Source organism: Lissotriton vulgaris, chromosome 3_1, assembly GCF_964263255.1.
Source record: "Lissotriton vulgaris chromosome 3_1, aLisVul1.2, whole genome shotgun sequence".
Lineage (NCBI taxonomy): Eukaryota > Metazoa > Chordata > Amphibia > Caudata > Salamandridae > Lissotriton > Lissotriton vulgaris.
Genome location: NC_141689.1, coordinates 488,902,124 through 488,922,597, shown reverse-complemented (window position 1 = coordinate 488,922,597; position 20,474 = coordinate 488,902,124). Strand labels below are relative to the sequence as shown.

General features: G+C 44.3%; 1 protein-coding gene across 1 annotated transcript in view; it reads right to left on the bottom strand.

The window, feature by feature from the left end:
* Positions 1-20,474, bottom strand: part of SLC30A5 (solute carrier family 30 member 5) — a 238,017-nt gene that overhangs the window by 18,373 nt on the left and 199,170 nt on the right. Inside the window, exon 14 of the mRNA XM_086960714.1 lies at positions 19,684-19,910. Within this exon, the coding sequence (XP_086816840.1) occupies positions 19,684-19,910 (227 nt within the window). The remainder of the gene's footprint in view (positions 1-19,683; positions 19,911-20,474) is intronic.

Here is a 20,474-nt window from a genome sequence, read left to right as displayed (position 1 = left end):
AACAGTACAGACCTAAAATACATTGGTAAAAAAAATCATTCGTAAGTGACTACCAAGATATAGCATTAAAAACCTGTATTTCTTAGAGGAGATAAAACAAGATTCACACATTTATTTGTAAAATAGATAAGCAAACTGAAGATTCTTCCCCAACCAAACAAAATAGCAAATTTACATTTATCTTTGTTGAGCTAAGAGTTAATGTTTTATTCCGCCAGGCAGCCCATGAAGTGGTTTTCTGTGCTGCCTGGCGGAATAAAGAATTGTGTACGCTGCGTGTGGGCCTCCAACTGTGGGTTTCTTCGTTTGATATGCGTAATGACCTTTTGCACTGCCAATATTTGAAAAAATAAAAACTAAACTTTGACAAGCAGAATCAGCGTATTGGAGTTGTCCGTTTCTCGTCTTGGTGCCTGGAAGCACCTTTGAGTGATAATTGATGGTATGTATATTACCTACTGGCGGTCGCCAGTAGGTAGTTATAGTTGGGACCTATTACCCATAGGAAATCCGCAACATTCTATTTGAAATAACTTTGGCGCCGATTGACGAGTCTGCACAAAATTTTCCAAACTTTTGGCCAGCTCCGGTCCTCTCCTATCCTGAAATTTTCACGATGATTCATCAAGCGGTGGCCGACAAAAAAGGGGGGTCCCAAAACGCTTTTTCTCCATGCAATTTCCCATAGGACCTTTAGCCGCAGCTACAGCCCGAACTGCTGAACGGAATTACACCAAATTTGCCAAAGAGGTAGTCCTTGGTTCAGACTTGCGTATTTGGTGTAAATCCGTTCAGTAGTTCCGGAGAAAATGACAGTTAAAGTCATTTGTATATCTATGGGCTCAGAGGGTCTGCGTACCCTAAGCGCAGCCTGCACGCACCCTGCCGTGCACAAGCTGTATTTTAATTGGCTGTCAACGCTCCAAATCAGGAAGCGTTGGCAGTCATCTTGTGCCTCGGTAGAACCGAGGCACAAGAAACCAAAGAAAAAACATCGCAAAACGTGGAAAGGGGGCAGGGTAGACACACCCTGACTCCCTAGGCCTGCTCAGGGGATCCCACAAGGACCCCCAGGGCCCAAAAATTATGATTTTTTTTTTCAAATCGCGGGATGCGCATAGGATCCGCGCATCCTACCGATGGGAAAAAAATAGAAACGCGGTCTCCTGCGCTAAATATTTTAACTTGCCCCGGGGGGGGCCAAATCCGGGGGCATTATTAAAATAAATAACCCACACAATCCCTGGGGACCGCCTCCTCGGGGCTCTTAGTTAATATATGTGGGGGGCTCACGGGGCCCCCCCGCAGCCCCGGGGACCGCCACCCCCGGGGCTTGTTCAAAATGGGTAGGGGGCTAACCAGGCCCCCCAAGCCCTGGGGACCACCACCCCCCGGGGCTTCTTAGAAATGGGTGGGGGGGCTCACGGGCCCGCCTGCAGCCCCGGGGACCGCCACCCCTGGGGCTTCTTTGAAATGGGTGGGGGGCTCTGAGGCCCCCTCAGCCCCGGGGACTGCCACCCCCCGGGGCTTCTGAAAAATGTGGGAGGGGGGCTACACGGCCCCCCTCCTGGAGCCCTCGTTGGCACTGGGGACCGCCACCCCCAAGGGCCGGCTCCTGCAGTGTCCCGGGGTGCCCACCCCCGGGACACTGCTGTTTGCAAAGGCAGGGCGGTAGCCTCGCGGCTCCCACCCTGCCATTGCAAACTGCTTTGCTTCATTGAAGTGAGAGCAGGGAAATCTGCTCTCGCTTCAATGAAGCAAAGCAGATTGCTTTTCCATATGGGCAGCAGCATGTTAGCTGCTTCCAATGTGGAAAAGCAATGCCGGCTCCCGCAGGAGGCGGGAAGCCGGCGGGACAGTGGGGGGATTGGCGATCCCCACAGTCCCCAACGGTGAGGGCCAGCCCCGGGGGATGGGGTCCCCGGGGCTATTAGTGGCCTAGGAGAGGGGCCTCTCGCCGCCCCCCCCAAAGAACATTTATAAAAAATAAAAAAAGGGCCGGCCCGGGGGATGGGGTCCTCATGGCCATAAGTGGCCACAGGAGGGGGGCAAGGCAGCCCCCACCTAATAAAAAAAAAAATTAAAAAAGGCCCATGCCCCAGGGGATGGGGTCCCTGGGGCAGACTATGGTCTCAGGAGGGGGGCAACGGGCCCCCTTCCAAATGTTTTAATTAGCGTTTGCAGAGGGGGCACAAATTCCACTTGAATACTGGGGGTCCCTGGGGGCCAACTAGCCCACCAGGTACCTTCAATATGTGCCAGGGGGCTGCGTTGCAGAGAGGTGTTCTGAGGCCACGCCCCTTTTTACACCTCTCTGCAATGCAGCTATGTGGCGCCTACTGGAGTTAGCTGGTGGGCTAGTTGCATCCCAGGGACCCTCAGTATTCAAGGAGAGTTAATCCCCCAACTTAAAACGTGCCACGGGGCACGTTTGCACAGTGGTAAAGGGAGGGGGCGGAGCCTGAATTCACATATGTGCAAACAGTCCCTGTGGCGTGGTTTAAGTTGGGGAATTAATTCCTTGTCAATACTGAGGGTCCCTGGGGGCCAACTAGCCCACCAGGTACCTCTAGTAAGCGCCAAGGAGCTGCGTTCTGAGTGTTGTAAAAAGGGGCATGGCCTCTGAACACCTCTCTGCAACGCAGCCCCCTGGCGCATACTAAAGGTACCTGGTAGGCTAGTTGGCCCCCAGGGGACCTCAGGATTCAAAAGCACTTAATCCCGCAACTTAAAATGCGCCACAGGGCGTGTTTGCACACATGTCACCTCAGGCCCCGCTCCCTTCCTTCACCATTGTACAAATATTCTTCTAAAATCACCTGAAATACGAATTCTGATTTACTCACCTGTTATCAGGAGATAACCCAGTGCGGCATCTTTTAGACCAGCACTGACCCTGAAAAGTAATTCTAAGCGTACTTACAGTAACTTGTATTTCCTTCCATAGGAATCCATTGTGTGGCTTTCAGCAGAAATGTTTTTAAGTGTTGATTTTTGAAACATACAAATATTCCTCTAAAATCAGCTGAACTAGGAATTCCGATTTACTCACACGTTATCAGGAGAGAACCTAGTGCTGCATCTTTGAGCCCAGTACTGATCATGAAAGGTAACTCTAACCGTACTTACCAGTTACTTGAATTTCCTTCCATAATAATAATAATAATACAGGATTTTGTAGAGCGCGAACAGCTACCTCGCGAGGAGGTGTCTCGGCGCTAGATGAACAAGGTAGGATTCAGACCATGTGGACTAGAAGTGGCAGTGTCTAGCGCGGTTGGGCGAATAGCCAGGTTTTCAGCAAACGCCTAAAACATAATTCGGAAGGAGCCTGTTGGAGAGCTGGGGGCAGGGAGTTCCAAAGTGCCGCCACATTGGCCGAAAAAGTTTGTCCTCCCAGTCGAGCTCTTTTTGCTCTAGGAACTACAATCTGAACACGTTTGTTGGATCTGAGGGAGCGAGCTTGAGTGTACCTTGGCAGTCGTGCTTTCAAATAATTGGGACAGTTGCCGTACAGAGATCTAAAAGCCAATGTAAGTGCCTTGAATTTTATCCTGCTTGCTACTGGCAGCCAATGAAGGGAAAGAAGATGCGGAGAGACTGAAAGCTTAAAAGGGATCCGCATTAATAGTCTCGCAGCCGCGTTTTGGTGAGCCCAGATATAGGCCATTGGCGTAATCCAGCCTAGATGTCACTGTGGCATGGATTACGGTTTTTCGGCAGCTTGCTGGTAGAAGGCGTAGGATCTTACGAAGATTTCTCAGCTTACTCAAACAGCAGCCCGTTACTTGCTGAATGTGAGGTGCAAAGGACAGATTGTCATCCCATCGTACCCCTAAATTTTTAGCCGAGTGGCCAGGCGAGGGGGCTTGACCCATCTCTGTCGGCCACCAATATTCAGATGGAGGGGGGGGGCTTTGCCAAAAAAGATCACCTCCGTCTTATTGGCGTTAAGTTTTAGTTTATTTGTGTTCATCCAACAGGCCACGTCTTGGAGACAGCCCTTGAAGCTCAGAAAAGATGTCTCCGACACTTCTGAATATGGGAACACCAATTGGGTGTCATCGGCATATGATATTGCCTTAATCCCCCAGTTGGCGATCAGCGTGAAGAGCGGGGCCAGGTAAATGTTAAATAAAAGTGGGCTAAGAGCCGAACCCTGTGGGATGCCGCAGGTGAGGGCTTTTGGTGTTGAAGAAACATCTCCCAGTGCCACCTTCTGTGATCTCTGGGTCAGATATGATTGTAGCCACTCCAGGGCCAGGTCCTGGATGCCTATCTCAGCCAGTCGCGACAGCAGTATCGTGTGGTCAACCGTATCAAAAGCGGCCGATAGATCCAGGAGCACCAGCATTGTAGAGTCTCCTGAATCCATCGACCACCTCACTGACTCTGCCACCTCAATTAGTGCTGTTTCAGTGCTAAAGCCGGGTCTAAAGCCTGATTGCGTCTCGTGAAGTATTTTGTTATCTTCAATAAACTGATTTAATTGACGCTGGATTACTTTCTCCAGCATTTTACCTTGTGCTGCCAGCAAAGAAATCGGGCAGAGATTACTGAGATCCTTGGGGTCCCCATTAGGTCTTTTCTTTCATAGGCTAACATTGACTGGTTTCACTTGGAAATTCTTCTAAGCGTGGAGTTTTTGAACTTTAAAAAATTCCCATAAAATCAGCAGAACTACGAATTCCGACTTACTCACCTGTTATCAGGGGTGACCTCAGTACTGCTTCTTTGAGCCCAGTACTGATCCTGAAAAGTAATTCTGTACTTACCAGTAACTTGTATTTCCTTCCGTAGGAATCCATTGTCTGGTTCTCACCAGAAAAAATTTTAAGTGTCTATTTTCACAAACTAAAAATATTCCTTAAAAATTGCCTGTAGGACTTAAACGCATTCTTTTGACTGTTTACAGGAGATGCACCCGTGCTGGAACCAGGATCCACCACTTAGTAAGAAAAAGTAACGTTAACACTACTTACCTGATAAGTGAATTTCCTCCCATTGTATAACATTGGTGATTCTATGTGAAAAGGTTTCTGTAATCTTTTAAAATACAATACTGATTTTTAAGGAATATTATTGTAACCAAAACGCTTTTACTCAACTGTCCACAGGTGATGTCTAAGGACTGAATTTAGGATCTAGTTTTGGGGTTACAAAAGTAATCCAAAAAGTAATTAATTACATTTAACTAGAAATTCACATTGACCTCAATGCTGCAATGTGTTTGAAATTGAGTTGCCCATTGCAACAACTGTAACTACTATACTTAAAAGTCTATTGCCTATTTGCAAAGTATTTTAACTAAAGTAATTCATTCTGAGAAAGTATATTTTGTAATGTAATGTATAAGGTAATTATAATGTTATTTAAAAAATAAAATATATAAAAATAAACTGTTTAAAAAAATGTACAAAATCAGTATAGATAAAATAAAACTAACAAATACAAAATTGTCATTTACAACACCTTAGAAATTCACTGAAAAAAACATAGGTTTCAGACATGTTATAGTTAGGAATTAGCATTTAAAAAACCTTAGAAATTCACTGAAAAAAACATAGGTTTTAGGGGTGTTAAAGTTAGCTGGACATTTCACTCGTATAAAACCATTAAAATTCTCCCGTTATAGTAAGTTGCACTAACTATAACTCGCACGCCCGCAATCCACTGCTGATGATGTCACTAATTACATCATTCATGACATGATCAGTGACATCACTGTTGACATTTCAAATGACATCACTGATGACATCATCCATGTGACAAACTGATACACCTCATCATACAGTAGCATAACCTTTCAAGACTCATTATAAAATATGGAGTATCATGTTTGAAACCAATGACACCCCAATACAAGTTTCTAAAAACCCACTTAGTGATTCCTACATCTACACACACATCTAAACACTTACGTACACATTCAGTCATACATGCTAACAAAGATCAATAGAAAACTATTAAATATACTTATACAACTACATCAACATTACACACCAGCACACATCCTATTCACTTATGCAGACATCCTACTCACTTATGCAAACAATTGATCATACTTATATCTACTAAGCTAACCACTTACACAAACACCACTTTATTTATTCATGTAGTTCGAAAGTCATACTTAGTGTGTTATAAAAGCACTATTACAAGTATATAGTTACCCATACAGTCACTCATACAATCACTGAGTCTTAGGTATTCTTATTTATATACAACTGTCACATACACTGCCTTTTATATTTCTAGTTTTTTTGTTATATATTATTCAGAAATATATTTACTCATCACTAAACCCATAAAGAGATTCACTCACTCAAACAACTGTTTCCACATACACTCAACCTCATATACCTATTAAATGAACGATTTACACATCTTTGGACAATCATACACGTCCCACCCAACCACACACATTCATCCACTATCCCATACAAATACTCACTTAACTAATTCATAACTAATATAGACTTTCACATAGCTAGTAACCAACTTATGTAGTTGATTGCACAACAAAAGATAGAGTGATACAGGTATTCACACAGTTTAATCACTATCCCATATATTTAGTGAGACACATTAAATTAGTCACTTAGATAATCAATCACATTGCTACTTAAATCCTCCAGTCAGACACTTATACATCCACTTAGTCTTCAAGGCAGATTGCTATATAAATATAATACTTATTTAAATATCGAACCAAACCACATTCACTGGATGATATCACCAGTGATGTGATGTTATGTTACTGTGATTTGTAGAGTGCGACAGCTGCCCCAGCAAAGGGGCGTCCCGGCGCCGACAGCCAAGCAACTAACACGGAGGGTGGAAAGGGGCAGACTACACGGTGTGAAACAGGTACGTTTTAATGGCCTTCCTGAAAGCTAAGTAGTTGGTGAGGCTCAGGATGTGGGTAGGCAGCGAGTTCCTGAGGTGCGCTGCCCTGTTGCGAAAGGAACGGCCTCCTGACTGCAACTTCCGAAACCTAGGAACCACCAGCAGGTGCTGACCAAGTGAGCGGAGCGGACATGAGGGAACATAGGGCGTGACTAAGTTGGCCAGGATGTCGGGGGAGTTGAATTTCAGGGCTTTAACTGTAACTACTATACTTAAAAGTCTATTGCCTATTTGCAAAGTATTTTAACTAAAGTAATTCATTCTGAGAATGTATATTTTGTAATGTAATGTATAAGGTAATTATAATGTAATTTAAAAAATAAAATATATAAAAATAAACTGTTTAAAAAAATTTACAAAATCAGCATAGATAAAATAAAACTAACAAATACAAAATTGTCATTTACAACACCTTAGAAATTCACTGAAAAAAACATAGGTTTCAGACATGTTATAGTTAGGAATTAGCATTTAAAAAACCTTAGAAATTCACTGAAAAAAACATAGGTTTTAGGGGTGTTAAAGTTAGCTGGACATTTCACTCGTATAAAACCATTAAAATTCCCCCGTTATAGTAAGTTGCACTAACTATAACTCGCACGCCCGCAATCCACTGCTGATGATGTCACTAATTACATCATTCATGACATGATCAGTGACATCACTGTTGACATTTCAAATGACATCACTGATGACATCATCCATGTGACAAACTGATACACCTCATCATACAGTAGCATAACCTTTCAAGACTCATTATAAAATATGGAGTATCATGTTTGAAACCAATGACACCCCAATACAAGTTTCTAAAAACCCACTTAGTGATTCCTACATCTACACACACATCTAAACACTTACGTACACATTCAGTCATACATGCTAACAAAGATCAATAGAAAACTATTAAATATACTTATACAACTATATCAACATTACACACCAGCACACATCCTATTCACTTATGCAGACATCCTACTCACTTATGCAAACAATTGATCATACTTATATCTACTAAGCTAACCACTTACACAAACACCACTTTATTTATTCATGTAGTTCGAAAGTCATACTTAGTGTGTTATAAAAGCACTATTACAAGTATATAGTTACCCATACAGTCACTCATACAATCACTGAGTCTTAGGTATTCTTATTTATATACAACTGTCACATACACTGCCTTTTATATTTCTAGTTTTTTTGTTATATATTATTCGGAAATATATTTACTCATCACTAAACCCATAAAGAGATTCACTCACTCAAACAACTGTTTCCACATACACTCAACCTCATATACCTATTAAATGAACGATTTACACATCTTTGGACAGTCATACACGTCCCACCCAACCACACACATTCATTCACTATCCCATACAAATACTCACTTAACTAATTCATAACTAATATAGACTTTCACATAGCTAGTAACCAACTTATGTAGTTGATTGCACAACAAAAGATAGAGTGATACAGGTATTCACACAGTTTAATCACTATCCCATATATTTAGTGAGACACATTAAATTAGTCACTTAGATAATCAATCACATTGCTACTTAAATCCTCCAGTCAGACACTTATACATCCACTTAGTCTTCAAGGCAGATTGCTATATAAATATAATACTTATTTAAATATCGAACCAAACCACATTCACTGGATGATATCACCAGTGATGTGATGTTATGTTACTGTGATTTGTAGAGTGCGACAGCTGCCCCAGCAAAGGGGCGTCCCGGCGCCGACAGCCAAGCAACTAACACAGAGGGTGGAAAGGGGCAGACTACACGGTGTGAAACAGGTACGTTTTAATGGCCTTCCTGAAAGCTAAGTAGTTGGTGAGGCTCAGGATGTGGGTAGGCAGCGAGTTCCTGAGGTGCGCTGCCCTGTTGCGAAAGGAACGGCCTCCTGACTGCAACTTCTGAAACCTAGGAACCACCAGCAGGTGCTGACCAAGTGAGCGGAGCGGACATGAGGGAACATAGGGCGTGACTAAGTTGGCCAGGATGTCGGGGGAGTTGAATTTCAGGGCTTTAAAGGTGATGCAAAGGGCCTTGAACTCAATTCTCCTGGCAACCAGCAGCCAATGTAGCCGGCGGATGGTGGCAGACACCGGACAGGACCTACGCAGGCCAATCAGAGATCTGGCTGCTGTGTTCTGGGCCCGTTGTAGCCACGCAATCTCAGCCTTATTGGACTCTAAATACAAGGAACAGACATAGTCCAATCTGGACATTATAGTTGCTTGAAGGATGGTCTGACACGTTGATGGATCAACAAAAAAAACAGTAGGGGGTCTAAGCCCCCATAGAAGCCCGAAGCAGGTCCCTGCCACTTTTATGGTTTGAACTTGGTAGCTGAGGGATGAGTCCATCCATATGCCCAGGTTTTTGACGGCCTGCTTGGGAGGGGGGGGCACTCCCCAGGCTTTCTGGCCACCAGAGTTAGCTCCATAGACCATGGTCCTTCTCCACCAACAACACCTCAGATTTACTGGCGTTCAACTGGAGGCAATTGGCGGTCATCCACTCAGCAACCACCGCCAAGTCGCCCCGAAATTTCAGGGCATCCTTCTTGGTGTCGCTAGAGAGTGCCACCACCAGCTGAGTGTCGTCGGCGTAGGAGACCATGGTCAGTCCCCTATTTATAGCCACCACGGCCAGAGGTTGGACATAGAGATTGAATAATAGGGGACTGAGGGAGGAACCCTGTGGGACACCTTGTTTGATGGAATGAGTGCCAGAGGCAAAGGGGGGAACGGAAACCACAAATGACCTCTCACTGAGGCCAAACCGACGATTCCCGCCTCCTCCAGGCGTTGTAATAGAATGGCATGGGACACTGTGTCAAACACGGCACTGAGATCCAAAAGGATCAGTGCCGACATTTGCCCTGCATCTAGTGCAGACCAGAGATGTTCTGTCACAGCCAGGAGAGCAGACTCAGTGCTGTGGCCTGGTCGAAAACCAATCTGGGAAGGGTCCAGCATGTTGTTCTTGGTAAAGAAATCTGAGAGGAGTGAGTTGACCTATGCCTCAGTGATCTTGGCTGTCCAGGGGAGTAGGGAAATGGGGCGAAAATTTTCCGGTTTGGCCGGGTCCAACAAGGGTGTCTTAAGTAACGGTAGCACCTTGGCTTGTTTCCAAGCAACGGGCACGGTTGCTGTGGAGAGCGATACGTTTATTACCTGCCTCAGGGAGGGCAAAATTGCCGGAAGCACCTTCCTAAAATGCTCTGGTTTAAGAGGGTCAGCAGGTGAGCCTGATTTAATTTTCCTACATAGTGCTTGCAGCTGGTCTGCAGAGATAGGCGGGAGAAGCTCTAAGGTGCTGGCCATTTGATCACACTATGCAGCTAGAGGGGTATTAGCTTTAAGTGGAAAGGACCTGTAGATGTTGTCTACCTTTTTAATAAAGAAGGAGGTGAGGTCCTCACACTGCTCATTGGACTGGATCATCTGTCCTGCGTTAATCTGCTGCGACTTAAGGCTGGAGAGTATAGAAAACACACTCTTTGGCGGATTATCTGACCATGTCATGAATGATGTAATATGTGACATAATCAGCAGTGGATTGCGGGCGCGCCAGTTATAGTTAGTACAGCTAACTATATTGGGGGAATTTCAATGGTTTTATATGAGTGAAAATGTCCAGCTAACTTTAACACACCTAAAACCTATGGGTTTTTTTCAGTGAATTTCTAAGGTTTTTTAAATGCTAATTCCTAACTATAACATGTCTGAAACCTTTGTTTTTTTCAGTGAAATATATACATATGTCCTACTAGCGATCGCCAGTAGGTAGTTATAGTTCGGACCTTGCTTCTATTCAAAAAGCATTTTTTCTTTTCCCAATAACTTTGGCGCCGGTTGACGAATCTTCACAAAATTTTCAAAACTCGTGGGGCCTTCCGGTCAGCTCCTATCTTGAAAGTTTCTGGGTGATTCGGCAAGCGGGGGGAGAGAAAAAACGTGTTTCCTCCATGTTAATTCCCATAGGAAACTTTAGACACGGCTACAGCCCGAACTGCTAAACGGAATTACACCAAATTTGGCAAAAAGGTAGCCCTTGCTTCAGAAAGAACTCTTTTTCTTAAATGGTGTAAATCCGCTCAGTAGTTACTGAGAAAATCAAAAAATAGGAGTTTTGATATTTAGTGGCACAGAGGATCCGCGGACCCTCCCGACCACAAGCTTTATGCTAATTGGCAGTCAACACTCCAAACCAGGAAGTGTTGGCAGCCATCTTGTGCCTCGGTACCCGAGGCACAAGAAAACAGGGAAACAAAGACGTAAAACAAGAAAAGGGGGCAGGGTAAAAATACCCACACCCCCTAGGCCTGCTCAGGGGGTCCCACAAGGACCCACAGGGCCAAAAAAAGCATAAAAAAAATAATAATAATCTGCAAAAGTCACGGAGGGTCCGCGGTTCCTGCCGCGAAAATAAAGAAAACGAAACGCGGGCTCCCATGCTTCGTTATTATTTAGCCCCCGGGTGGGCCAAGTCCAGCGAGGCATGTAAAATTGAAATTGCGGGAGACCGCCACTTCGGGAGTTCATTAAATATTTGCGGGGAGCTCACTACCCTCCCGCAGCCCCGGGGACCGTCATCCCCTGGAGCTTTGCTTTTTTTTATATGTGGGGTGCGTCCAGTAATTATTTTGCGGGGGCACACAGCCCCCCGCAGCCCTGGAGACTGCCACCCCCAGGCTTTAAAAAATATATATCATACACCTGTTATGATAACCCCTGTGGGGGGGCTCTAACCCCTGTGTGAGGGGGCTCAAGCCCCTCCACACGCCCCGGGGACCACCACCTCCCCGGGGGTGTGAACACGTGATGGTCCCTGGGCCGGCTCCTGCATTGTCCCGGGGTGCCCACCCCAGGACACTGCTGTTTTCAATGACATGGCGGGAGCCGCGCGGCTCCCACCCTGTCACTGCAAACTGCTTCGCTCTCACTTCAATGAAGCAAAGAAGATTGCTTTTCCACATGGGGAGTTGCATGTCAGCAGCTCCCCATGTGGAAAAGCAATGCCGGCTCCCGCAGGACGCGGGGAGCAGGCGGGACCATAGGGGCATTGGGGCTCCCCCCACCGGTGGCCCAGGAGGGTCCACAAAAAAATAAATGTAAATGTAATTTGTACTTGTAAAGCGCACTAATACCCCAAGTGGGGTGTCCTGGCGCTGTAACGCATACCGCTGTGGAACCCTTCCTGGCTTTTCCCTGTGAAATGTCCACTCCTGGGCACCTTCAAGGTGAAGCCAGGCATCCCAGCGCTGTTGGGCCGTTGTGGAGATTAAGCAAGCTATTGCCCAAAGTTGCAGAGTGGGACCCATGATTAGAATATGCACTGAGGTGAGAATTATCAGGTCTGAGGAAATTGAGCCCAATACCCGCAGAGGCGGGAATTGAACCCTGGTCCCAGGCCAGACCTCTGCATCAGGGTCTGCCACTCTAACCATTGAGCCACACTTCTCCACAAATAAAAATAAAATAAAAATAAAGGCCGGCCCCATATATATGTATGTGAACATAGACATATACTGTACCAGAAGAGGAGCCCAAGAAGGGTACAGACAACAGCAAACTGGAAATGAGCCACATGGCCCTGTTTTAAGGGAGAAGGTGGGGTGGAAGTACACACCCCAGAAAAGTAAGGGAGCAGCCAGAAACAACACTATTGATGGAATAGTACTATTAGGCAGGCGAGAGACAACTGAAACAAAAACCACAGTGGAAAAAACCCAGCTAGAACAGAGAAATAAAGACTACAAAGGAGGACTGGAAAAAAGGACAAAGGGGCACGGGGCCAGCACCTGGGAGGCATCTACAGATTAAGAGGCCATAGCGTGAAAGAGATTAGCATTGGAAGGCCAACAGAAAAAATGAAAGTTCAACCAAAGGGCTAGTGTAAAGAAGAGACGGAATAGATAGCAAGGCACTGCCCACAGTCTTAGAAGCAGGTAGGGCAGAAGCAAGGGAAAGCCCCTGTATGCACGGGACAACTATGCCAGGCCAACAAACCAGAGAACAATGTGGGTATGGATCCAGACGCCCCTCAAGATCATACTCGGTAGCCTGATCAGAATTTGGGTAGAAAGCAAAGAACAGTGAGCAGCCACTTGCGTAAACATCAAATATTGTCAGAAATTAAGACGCGTCGCGGTAAACAACCAGAGACCACAACCTATCATCGAAAGGATAACAACGAAAGAAAAGAAAATACCTGCAGGGGCAGGGCACCACACCAGACAGCACGGGGAGGGATGAGGTGAAAAGACTCACACAGAAAGAAATGAAGGGTTACCATCTCCAGCCATAGAGATTGGTATAGCAATCAGGGTTTATGGCTCTGACTATACCGAAAATGGCAAAAAGAGGAGTCAGCTTAAGAGCCAAACAGATATTGGCCATCGTAAGGCATGTCCATCAAGTCGGAGATACTTTGCAAAGCATTCCGATGAAGAACTAACAAAAGGACCATGGCCCGACTGACAGAATCTGTGGTATCCATGCCACCATGAATCAGTCATGTAGCTGCCTGACTGCCATCCTGGATCAACTGAGCAAGACTGGAGGGGAGAAAGAGCTAGACCGAATCCTACATTACTTGAGGAAAACAGCCAAAAACACAAATCGTATTAAGGGACTGCAAAGCGGAGCTGATAGCAGAAAAGATATATCAGCCCAAAGGGTCCAGCCCTTCAGACTCCCTGTCCAGAGAGACGTCAGGCACAGAGTCGGTGTCAGGGAGGCTGTAGCAGCCTGAACAACAAAGCTTTGCGGAGAAGGCTGACAGAAAAGGCAGGGCGGGTCTGCAGGGGCAGGATGGTGCCTATGAGCAATAGATAGGTTTGAAATGGGATAAGACCAAGTGCCCAACAGAATATCAAAGAGGGAAACTGAAGGGAAGCGCAGCGTCAGTTCTCAGCTGGCTCTGCTTAAGCACCCCAAGTAGAGGATCATAGGTCACTTCTACAGAAGACGCTGTAGACCAAGAACTACATCAACTCTCCGCAAAAGCGGAGTTGGCCTCTGAAACAAGGAGGTGAAAACAGGCCTGAGGATGGGGAAGATTCAAGGCCACTAGCATCACCAAGGTCAGAAACCCAATAAAACTCCGGAGGAGACTCCACTATATGAGCACGCATATCACCAGAATAGCCTTGTGTCATAGAGAAAAAAGCAGGGGGCTCCTCCGAAAGAGGAGGAAGGTAGCCCGGAGGGGACTGGGTTCACTGATGCCGCTACCGACGTCACAAAGACGACACCTCGGCGTCGGGTAGAGATAAAGAACAGGCAATCAGTGTTGTCGATACCGGAATCAACGCAGGCGGATCCAAAATAGGTGTCATAGTTAGGAACCCCAAAGGGCTGTGCACTGGAGTCGAAAGGGTGTCAAGCACAGATTTGTAGGGCCCCGCTGACACAGAGGGTAGTCCTGCCAGGTGGAGTAAGTCAAGGCCTCACCGACCTCCTTAAGGCCGAGAGGCGCATAAGGCGAGAAATAATAGTCCCTCTTCAGAGCCACAGTCACCTGGGCGCCAGGAAAAAACTGAAGGCGTGGAACAGAAACCTGCTCAGACTAAGATATTGGAGGATTAGGAGGCAAGTCAGTGACACCATGCGTATGCATGACTTACCAGGCAACAGTGGGGATGAAAGACTATGAGAGCTGGCCCTTGACCAGTCCTCGGAGGAAGAAGATGACCGTGACCAATGAGGGACTGTCTAACACTGCTGTGCGGCTACCAGTGTCATGCGGTGCCCCTACCGTGCCCACGACCGAAGCTGAAGGCACGAGCTGCATCGTTCGTAGTCAGGATGGATGTCTCGACACCACATACAAATAGGATGAGGGCTCAACATTGTAAGCCCCAGGACCTCGAAGATATCTAGAAAAAAGTACACTAACACCGACAAACGTCGAGAGAGGCCAAAAATGATCAGAGGTGCTGCACTCTGGATCTGTGTGGAAGTGCGGAAAGGAAGAAACTGACGTGAGTCGGGTGAGGGCTTATTTGGACGCTGACTATGTCACATCCGGTGGACGACGTCGTATGGAGACGCCCGGCGCCCTCAACCAAAACACAAGGGTACTGCTGTAGAAAAATTTCCAGATCCAGTCTGGCACCTGGGGATAATTCTAAGGTAAGGAATCTGTAGCTAGACATCTCTATCAGATTAGAAAATGTACAGGGGTTCCAGACTCAGTGTTAACCTCATGCAAGGGTTGTTAACTGTAATCTTTCTCACATCTGTCATTAAAGTGTGCAACAGAAGAGATCAGTCCTTATAAATGCATTTTAGAGGGTTCTTGGCTATACACTGGAGAGCTGAAGCTTTAACTAAATTCCTTCTAGCTTTACATAAATAAGCCCAGACACCATCTAACAAATGTGATAGTATGAGGGGAAACACTGGCAAAATGTGAATAGAGAGCAGAATAGACATTTATGCAGTTCTGAAGCAGAAACGGAGAACCATTTTGATTCCTTATAGTGCTGAACGGCTGTATTAAGCTTTATTGTTCAGACCCCCCAGGATATAGCGGCATGGATTAGCAAATTTAGCGGCACAAAAATGGAAATTTAGCGGCACAAATATGGAAATTTAGCGGCAATTTTGCGGCATTTTATTTGTCCATTTTTCCTACAACAAACACAGATATCTTATTCTTTTTAGTTATTTAACAACATGAAGCTGTGTATGTATACTAATTTAAGCATTCCTCCATAGAAACACTCTTGATTGTAGGTTTAAGTAATTCACATGCTTAAAGATAGCCCACTTGTGAACCTGTGGCTATGTTTAATTTGCTTGCCGCCTCTTTTGATTTAAACTTGGCCACATGATGACATCACTCTGCACACCTGTTATGTCTTGGCAGCAAGCATCTGTCAATCAATTGCTTGTTCTCTCTATTAGTCATGCATGCATTCTCTCAATAACCTCTGCACATGAGCTTTTCGTTAACCATGCACTTTATCTTTTTTTGAACGATGCATGTAGCAGTAGTTTGTCTGTTCCCTCAGCTTTACTATGAGGAAAGTGTCTGTCGGGATCTCGCAGGAGTAGCCTTGTAGAACAAAATCTCTGTCTCAGCGCTGGTACACTCAACAAGGGTCAGGATGGCATGTTTATCATATCCATTGAGGTACGTTCTGGATATTTGTAAAAAAAAAAAATAAGCTAACTTTCCTTTCTCATGTGCTGCCACAGGTGTTATGTACACCATTTTATATCGAAATGTTATGTTTCTAAATAGGTAGAAAGTCTGCACTACATCTGCCTTGATCTTATTTCCTGGATTCCCATGTAGATTTTCCCCTTTGGAATGTTGGCTGCACATGTTGTATTCCCGCCGGGCCTTCCTCCCACAGGTCAGCGAACAATCGCCCTTTCTTTACCATATCGACCCTCGGCTCCAGGGGAGAGGGTGGCGCCTCGCCCCAGTCACTGGGAGGGTTTCCAGCAGGGAGCCAGAGGCCGGAGGGGCACTTCAAAGCCCCTCGCAGTGAGCTGCTAATGACCCATTAAGCCCGGACAGTTATTCTTTAGTGCTTCTGTGTCCTTCCCGCCCGCCCCAAAAAACAACATAAGTGGCCCCAGACCCCCCAGGATATAGCGGCTTTTATCAAAATGCAGCGATTTCTACAAAAATGCCGATTTCGCGGGCATTTTTGTAAAAATCGCGGCATTTTTTTAAAAGTGCCGATTTCGCGGCACATCACGAAATCGCGATATCCTGGAGGGTCTGATTGTTCAATTACTTAAAATCGTTATAATATACAATCATTACAATAATCTATAAGAGGAAAAGAGATAAAATACCGCACAACTTGCTGCAAACTATAAGAGAGTTAAAACATTAAAAACAGTTTATCCAAACTGGCAATAAAGTGCAAGTGCATAAAACTTAGTGGAGAGTATTGCCAAAGTCTCTCTTGCTTGATAGCCAGCTGGTTTCTTTTTTGTGACTCCATTTTCTGTGACAGTGCTGTCTGGATTGATTCTGTAAATTTCCCTAACCGCGGAACTGTTTGAGCTATTTTAGCAGAGAAGCACAGGTCTGAGGCTTCTCTACATTGTACAAGGCCGTGAGACCTGCAAATGAGAAGAAACAGTCGGTGCCGCTCGCTAGCTAGCTTTGGGCAGCAGCACAACAGATGGAGCTACAAAGTCGACATGCAGCTGAATTATCCTTCCAGGCCCAGGCTTGGTTAAAATCCACGATAGGCAATGCGAGAATTCTCATATAGGTCATTTTTTTCCGACTGTCAGTGCTTGCTCAAAAAAAGGCTGTGGTTTGCCCACTATGTAGGAAGTGTCCAGTGCTGAGAGATTGGGTTGATGGTGTAAACTTTTCAGATCTCTTTCATAGGATATTTTCTTAACCTGTGTATTCACTGTTCTTTTCCATGCGTTACTGGAATATTTAAATTGTGCAAATTTTGAGCATCTATTTCTAGCGAGTGCTGAACGGTATTCAAGATAATAACTTTTCATTAACAGATTGGGTGCTAGCCACTTCAGCATGCGCATAGCCTGTTTTGCCCCAGAAACCTTACAAGTAACCACATCCACAGTGTCCCTCAGAGCATGAGCGTCACAACATATTAAACATGCCATTAGAGGCTCATAAAACTAAGCAAACCAATGTTAACATTTGCTTGTCCACTGCATCTATTCATTTTGACTCCCTGTCTGGAGTTACTGATGGGATGTACTCTGATTGTTCCTGCAAGAAGATGCTTGAGCTATAAACTATCAGGGTAGGCTGGGCAGAAAGAGAAGTTGGATCAGTAGGTGCCAAATGAGGCTTACTGAAAACATCTTTTAGGTGCTCAATTGTTACCCTGGTTAAAAGGCAAATTCATTTTTTTTACCAGTGACATTCCCAAAACTCAAGATAAGAAATGTCAGAAATATTACTAAAACACCTAAGGCAACAGTTAAAAAATAGCTCGGGCATCAGATCCACGTATACAATGGTGCAGAAAGAAAACATGATGTCACCAGTGGAGGGGCTATTTATGCTGAAGCTCACGTAATTTCCAGTGCCTGCTCAATACTGAGAGGGACCTGGCACTAGTGATCTTTTGCAACAGGAAACAATCAAACTCCAGCCTGGCGAGAGTTCAGGTAGAAATGTTTATTTTTTATCATCTTTTGGTCTTTTATACCATGATATTGTATACTAAATTACCATTCTGATGCCTGATTTGATAGTTGCATTCGATGAAATAGGGGAATCTAAATATGTTGTATATATTACTGTTTTGAGAGCTTTGAATACCAAGTCATGAAGAGTTCACACGTCTTGAAAGACACCATGGAGAGGACTAAAACATCAACTCTTTATGAATGTTTCATGTACTTTATAAATATGTATATTGGTTTTATGTTCACTTCGTTATAAGACTTTTTGTCACATGCTTAGTCTTTGTTATGGGTATCTCTTCATATTGAAATTGTTTTAGTCATAATTGTAGTGGCACATTTTACTCCTTCCTCATTTTTACATTTTGTATTGTCCATATAAACAATTTTTTTAAACCTCATCTTTGTATTTCTTTTCCTCAACTTATATAAATAATAAACTTTTGTCATTTGTTAGGGTGTATGACCGTGCAAAGCCTCTGCTAAAAGAACACTTCTGTTGTATTTACTGTATACCCATGCCTTTCAGGGATTATAAATGGTGCCCTATTAAGTTGAGCATCACTTATAACAGCAAAAAATTATTTATCATACATTTTTTGTTACCATTGAAGGTGCTGTCAACTAACATCTGAAAACCCTATTTAGTCACTGTTTTCCCACAAGAAAATGTACACAGGCCTTCTGAACATTTGCAAATACAATCGAGCCATAATGTGGCTGGGGTGGCATCCTGCTAACGGGATAATCTGCCAAGAGACAAGTTGAAAAGTGGCTGCCTGAAACAAAGTTGACCTACCACATTCCTTACCAACAATGGACTCCACATATCCTTCCAGACCAACTCTTACACAGCTACGAAGTCTCATGCCTGGTTGCTGTAACAGCATGGAGCAGACAGGCAAATAATTTAAAAAAAATTGTACATGGGTGATATAATCCCTATCTCCTATAACTAATTCGTTCAAACATGATTAATTACAAGGCACAGCACCTAATTGGCTTTTAAATGTATTGTTTCAGAAAAAAAGCTTAGTTGCCCAATCCATCTCAACTGCTGACTGAATACCAATTTATGGAAAGGTATAACTAATTTGATCAATGGTTTCCTGTGGTAATTAGTATGGCTAGGGAAACTAGGAGGAGCTCAGATCACACACAGTTAAACTGGACATCACCCCATTCCAACAGAACAAGAGAAATAGTGTGTTCTGTTTTAACTGTTTACAAAGATCCAATTAAGATGGATTCCGTTTTTTCACATGCTCAACCGAACCATTCAAGTTATATTTCAGTGCTACTTGAGAATTAATAGATTTTAGATTTTACAGGGTAAGTGGGTGAGGATTAAAGCAGCTAGTTTTGATTCCAGTTAGTGTGTGCAATTTACAAAGTAAATTAACTGCAGGGCACAGACTGTAGAAACATCTTCGGGAGATGTTGGTTTTGACTGCAGACATTGCACAGCAGAAATGTGAGAGGTGAGGATAAATCACATGGTTTACTTAGTTCTAACTGTGGGAGACTGATAAACACATACTCGTTGGTCAACATGTCAATGTTTGCACATTCGTGATCATGAAAATGAATAAGGAACTGACCTTCTCTAGCGCCACACGTAGATCTTTCTCATTCTCCAATGGCATTCGGAGGAGAAGAACTTGACAAGAGTCTTTGAGGAGTGGGATAACACTGAGAAATATTAACACTGCAATAAACAGTGAGCACAGGGGATCTGCAATCAACCACCCAAATTGCTGAATGAGGATTGTAGATATTATCACACCAACACTGCCAAGTGTGTCTGCCAACACATGCAGAAACACCCCTGCAACAAAACAAATTGATAGCATTAAAAAACAAACATCCAACTTCTAAATCAAATAGGTTTGCTCTTGGCTATACTAGTATTGTTGAAAGACCGCAGTCATACTACAAAAGTAAAACATTACTGTAATTTAGGAATGCTTTCTCTAATCCTAACCACACTTGCTGAACTAGAGGATACTAACTAAAGTACAATTTGTACATTTTCTACAAAGAGTACCTGCAACATGGATTATCAGATTGTCATTTTCAACTATACGTTAAGTCATGAAAGTAGGCAGGGACATCGGCAAGAGAATCTCATCCTTGCGAGATTAAAATAATTTTACTGACCCTATGTAACATCTCTTGTGTAAACTGGAGTTTCCAACAGATTCCCCACCCAATCAATATCCTACAGATGCCAAATTGAATTGGGTACCTTTTTTAACCATCAACACTCCTTCAGTCTAGCCTGTGCCACTGTGCAACCCTGTTTGCAGCTTTCTATTGCCAGGATGTGAAGACATTATACTGTATACGGCAGCGCTGGCATCAGTTCTTTGCGTTTTTCTTTCTGTTCACA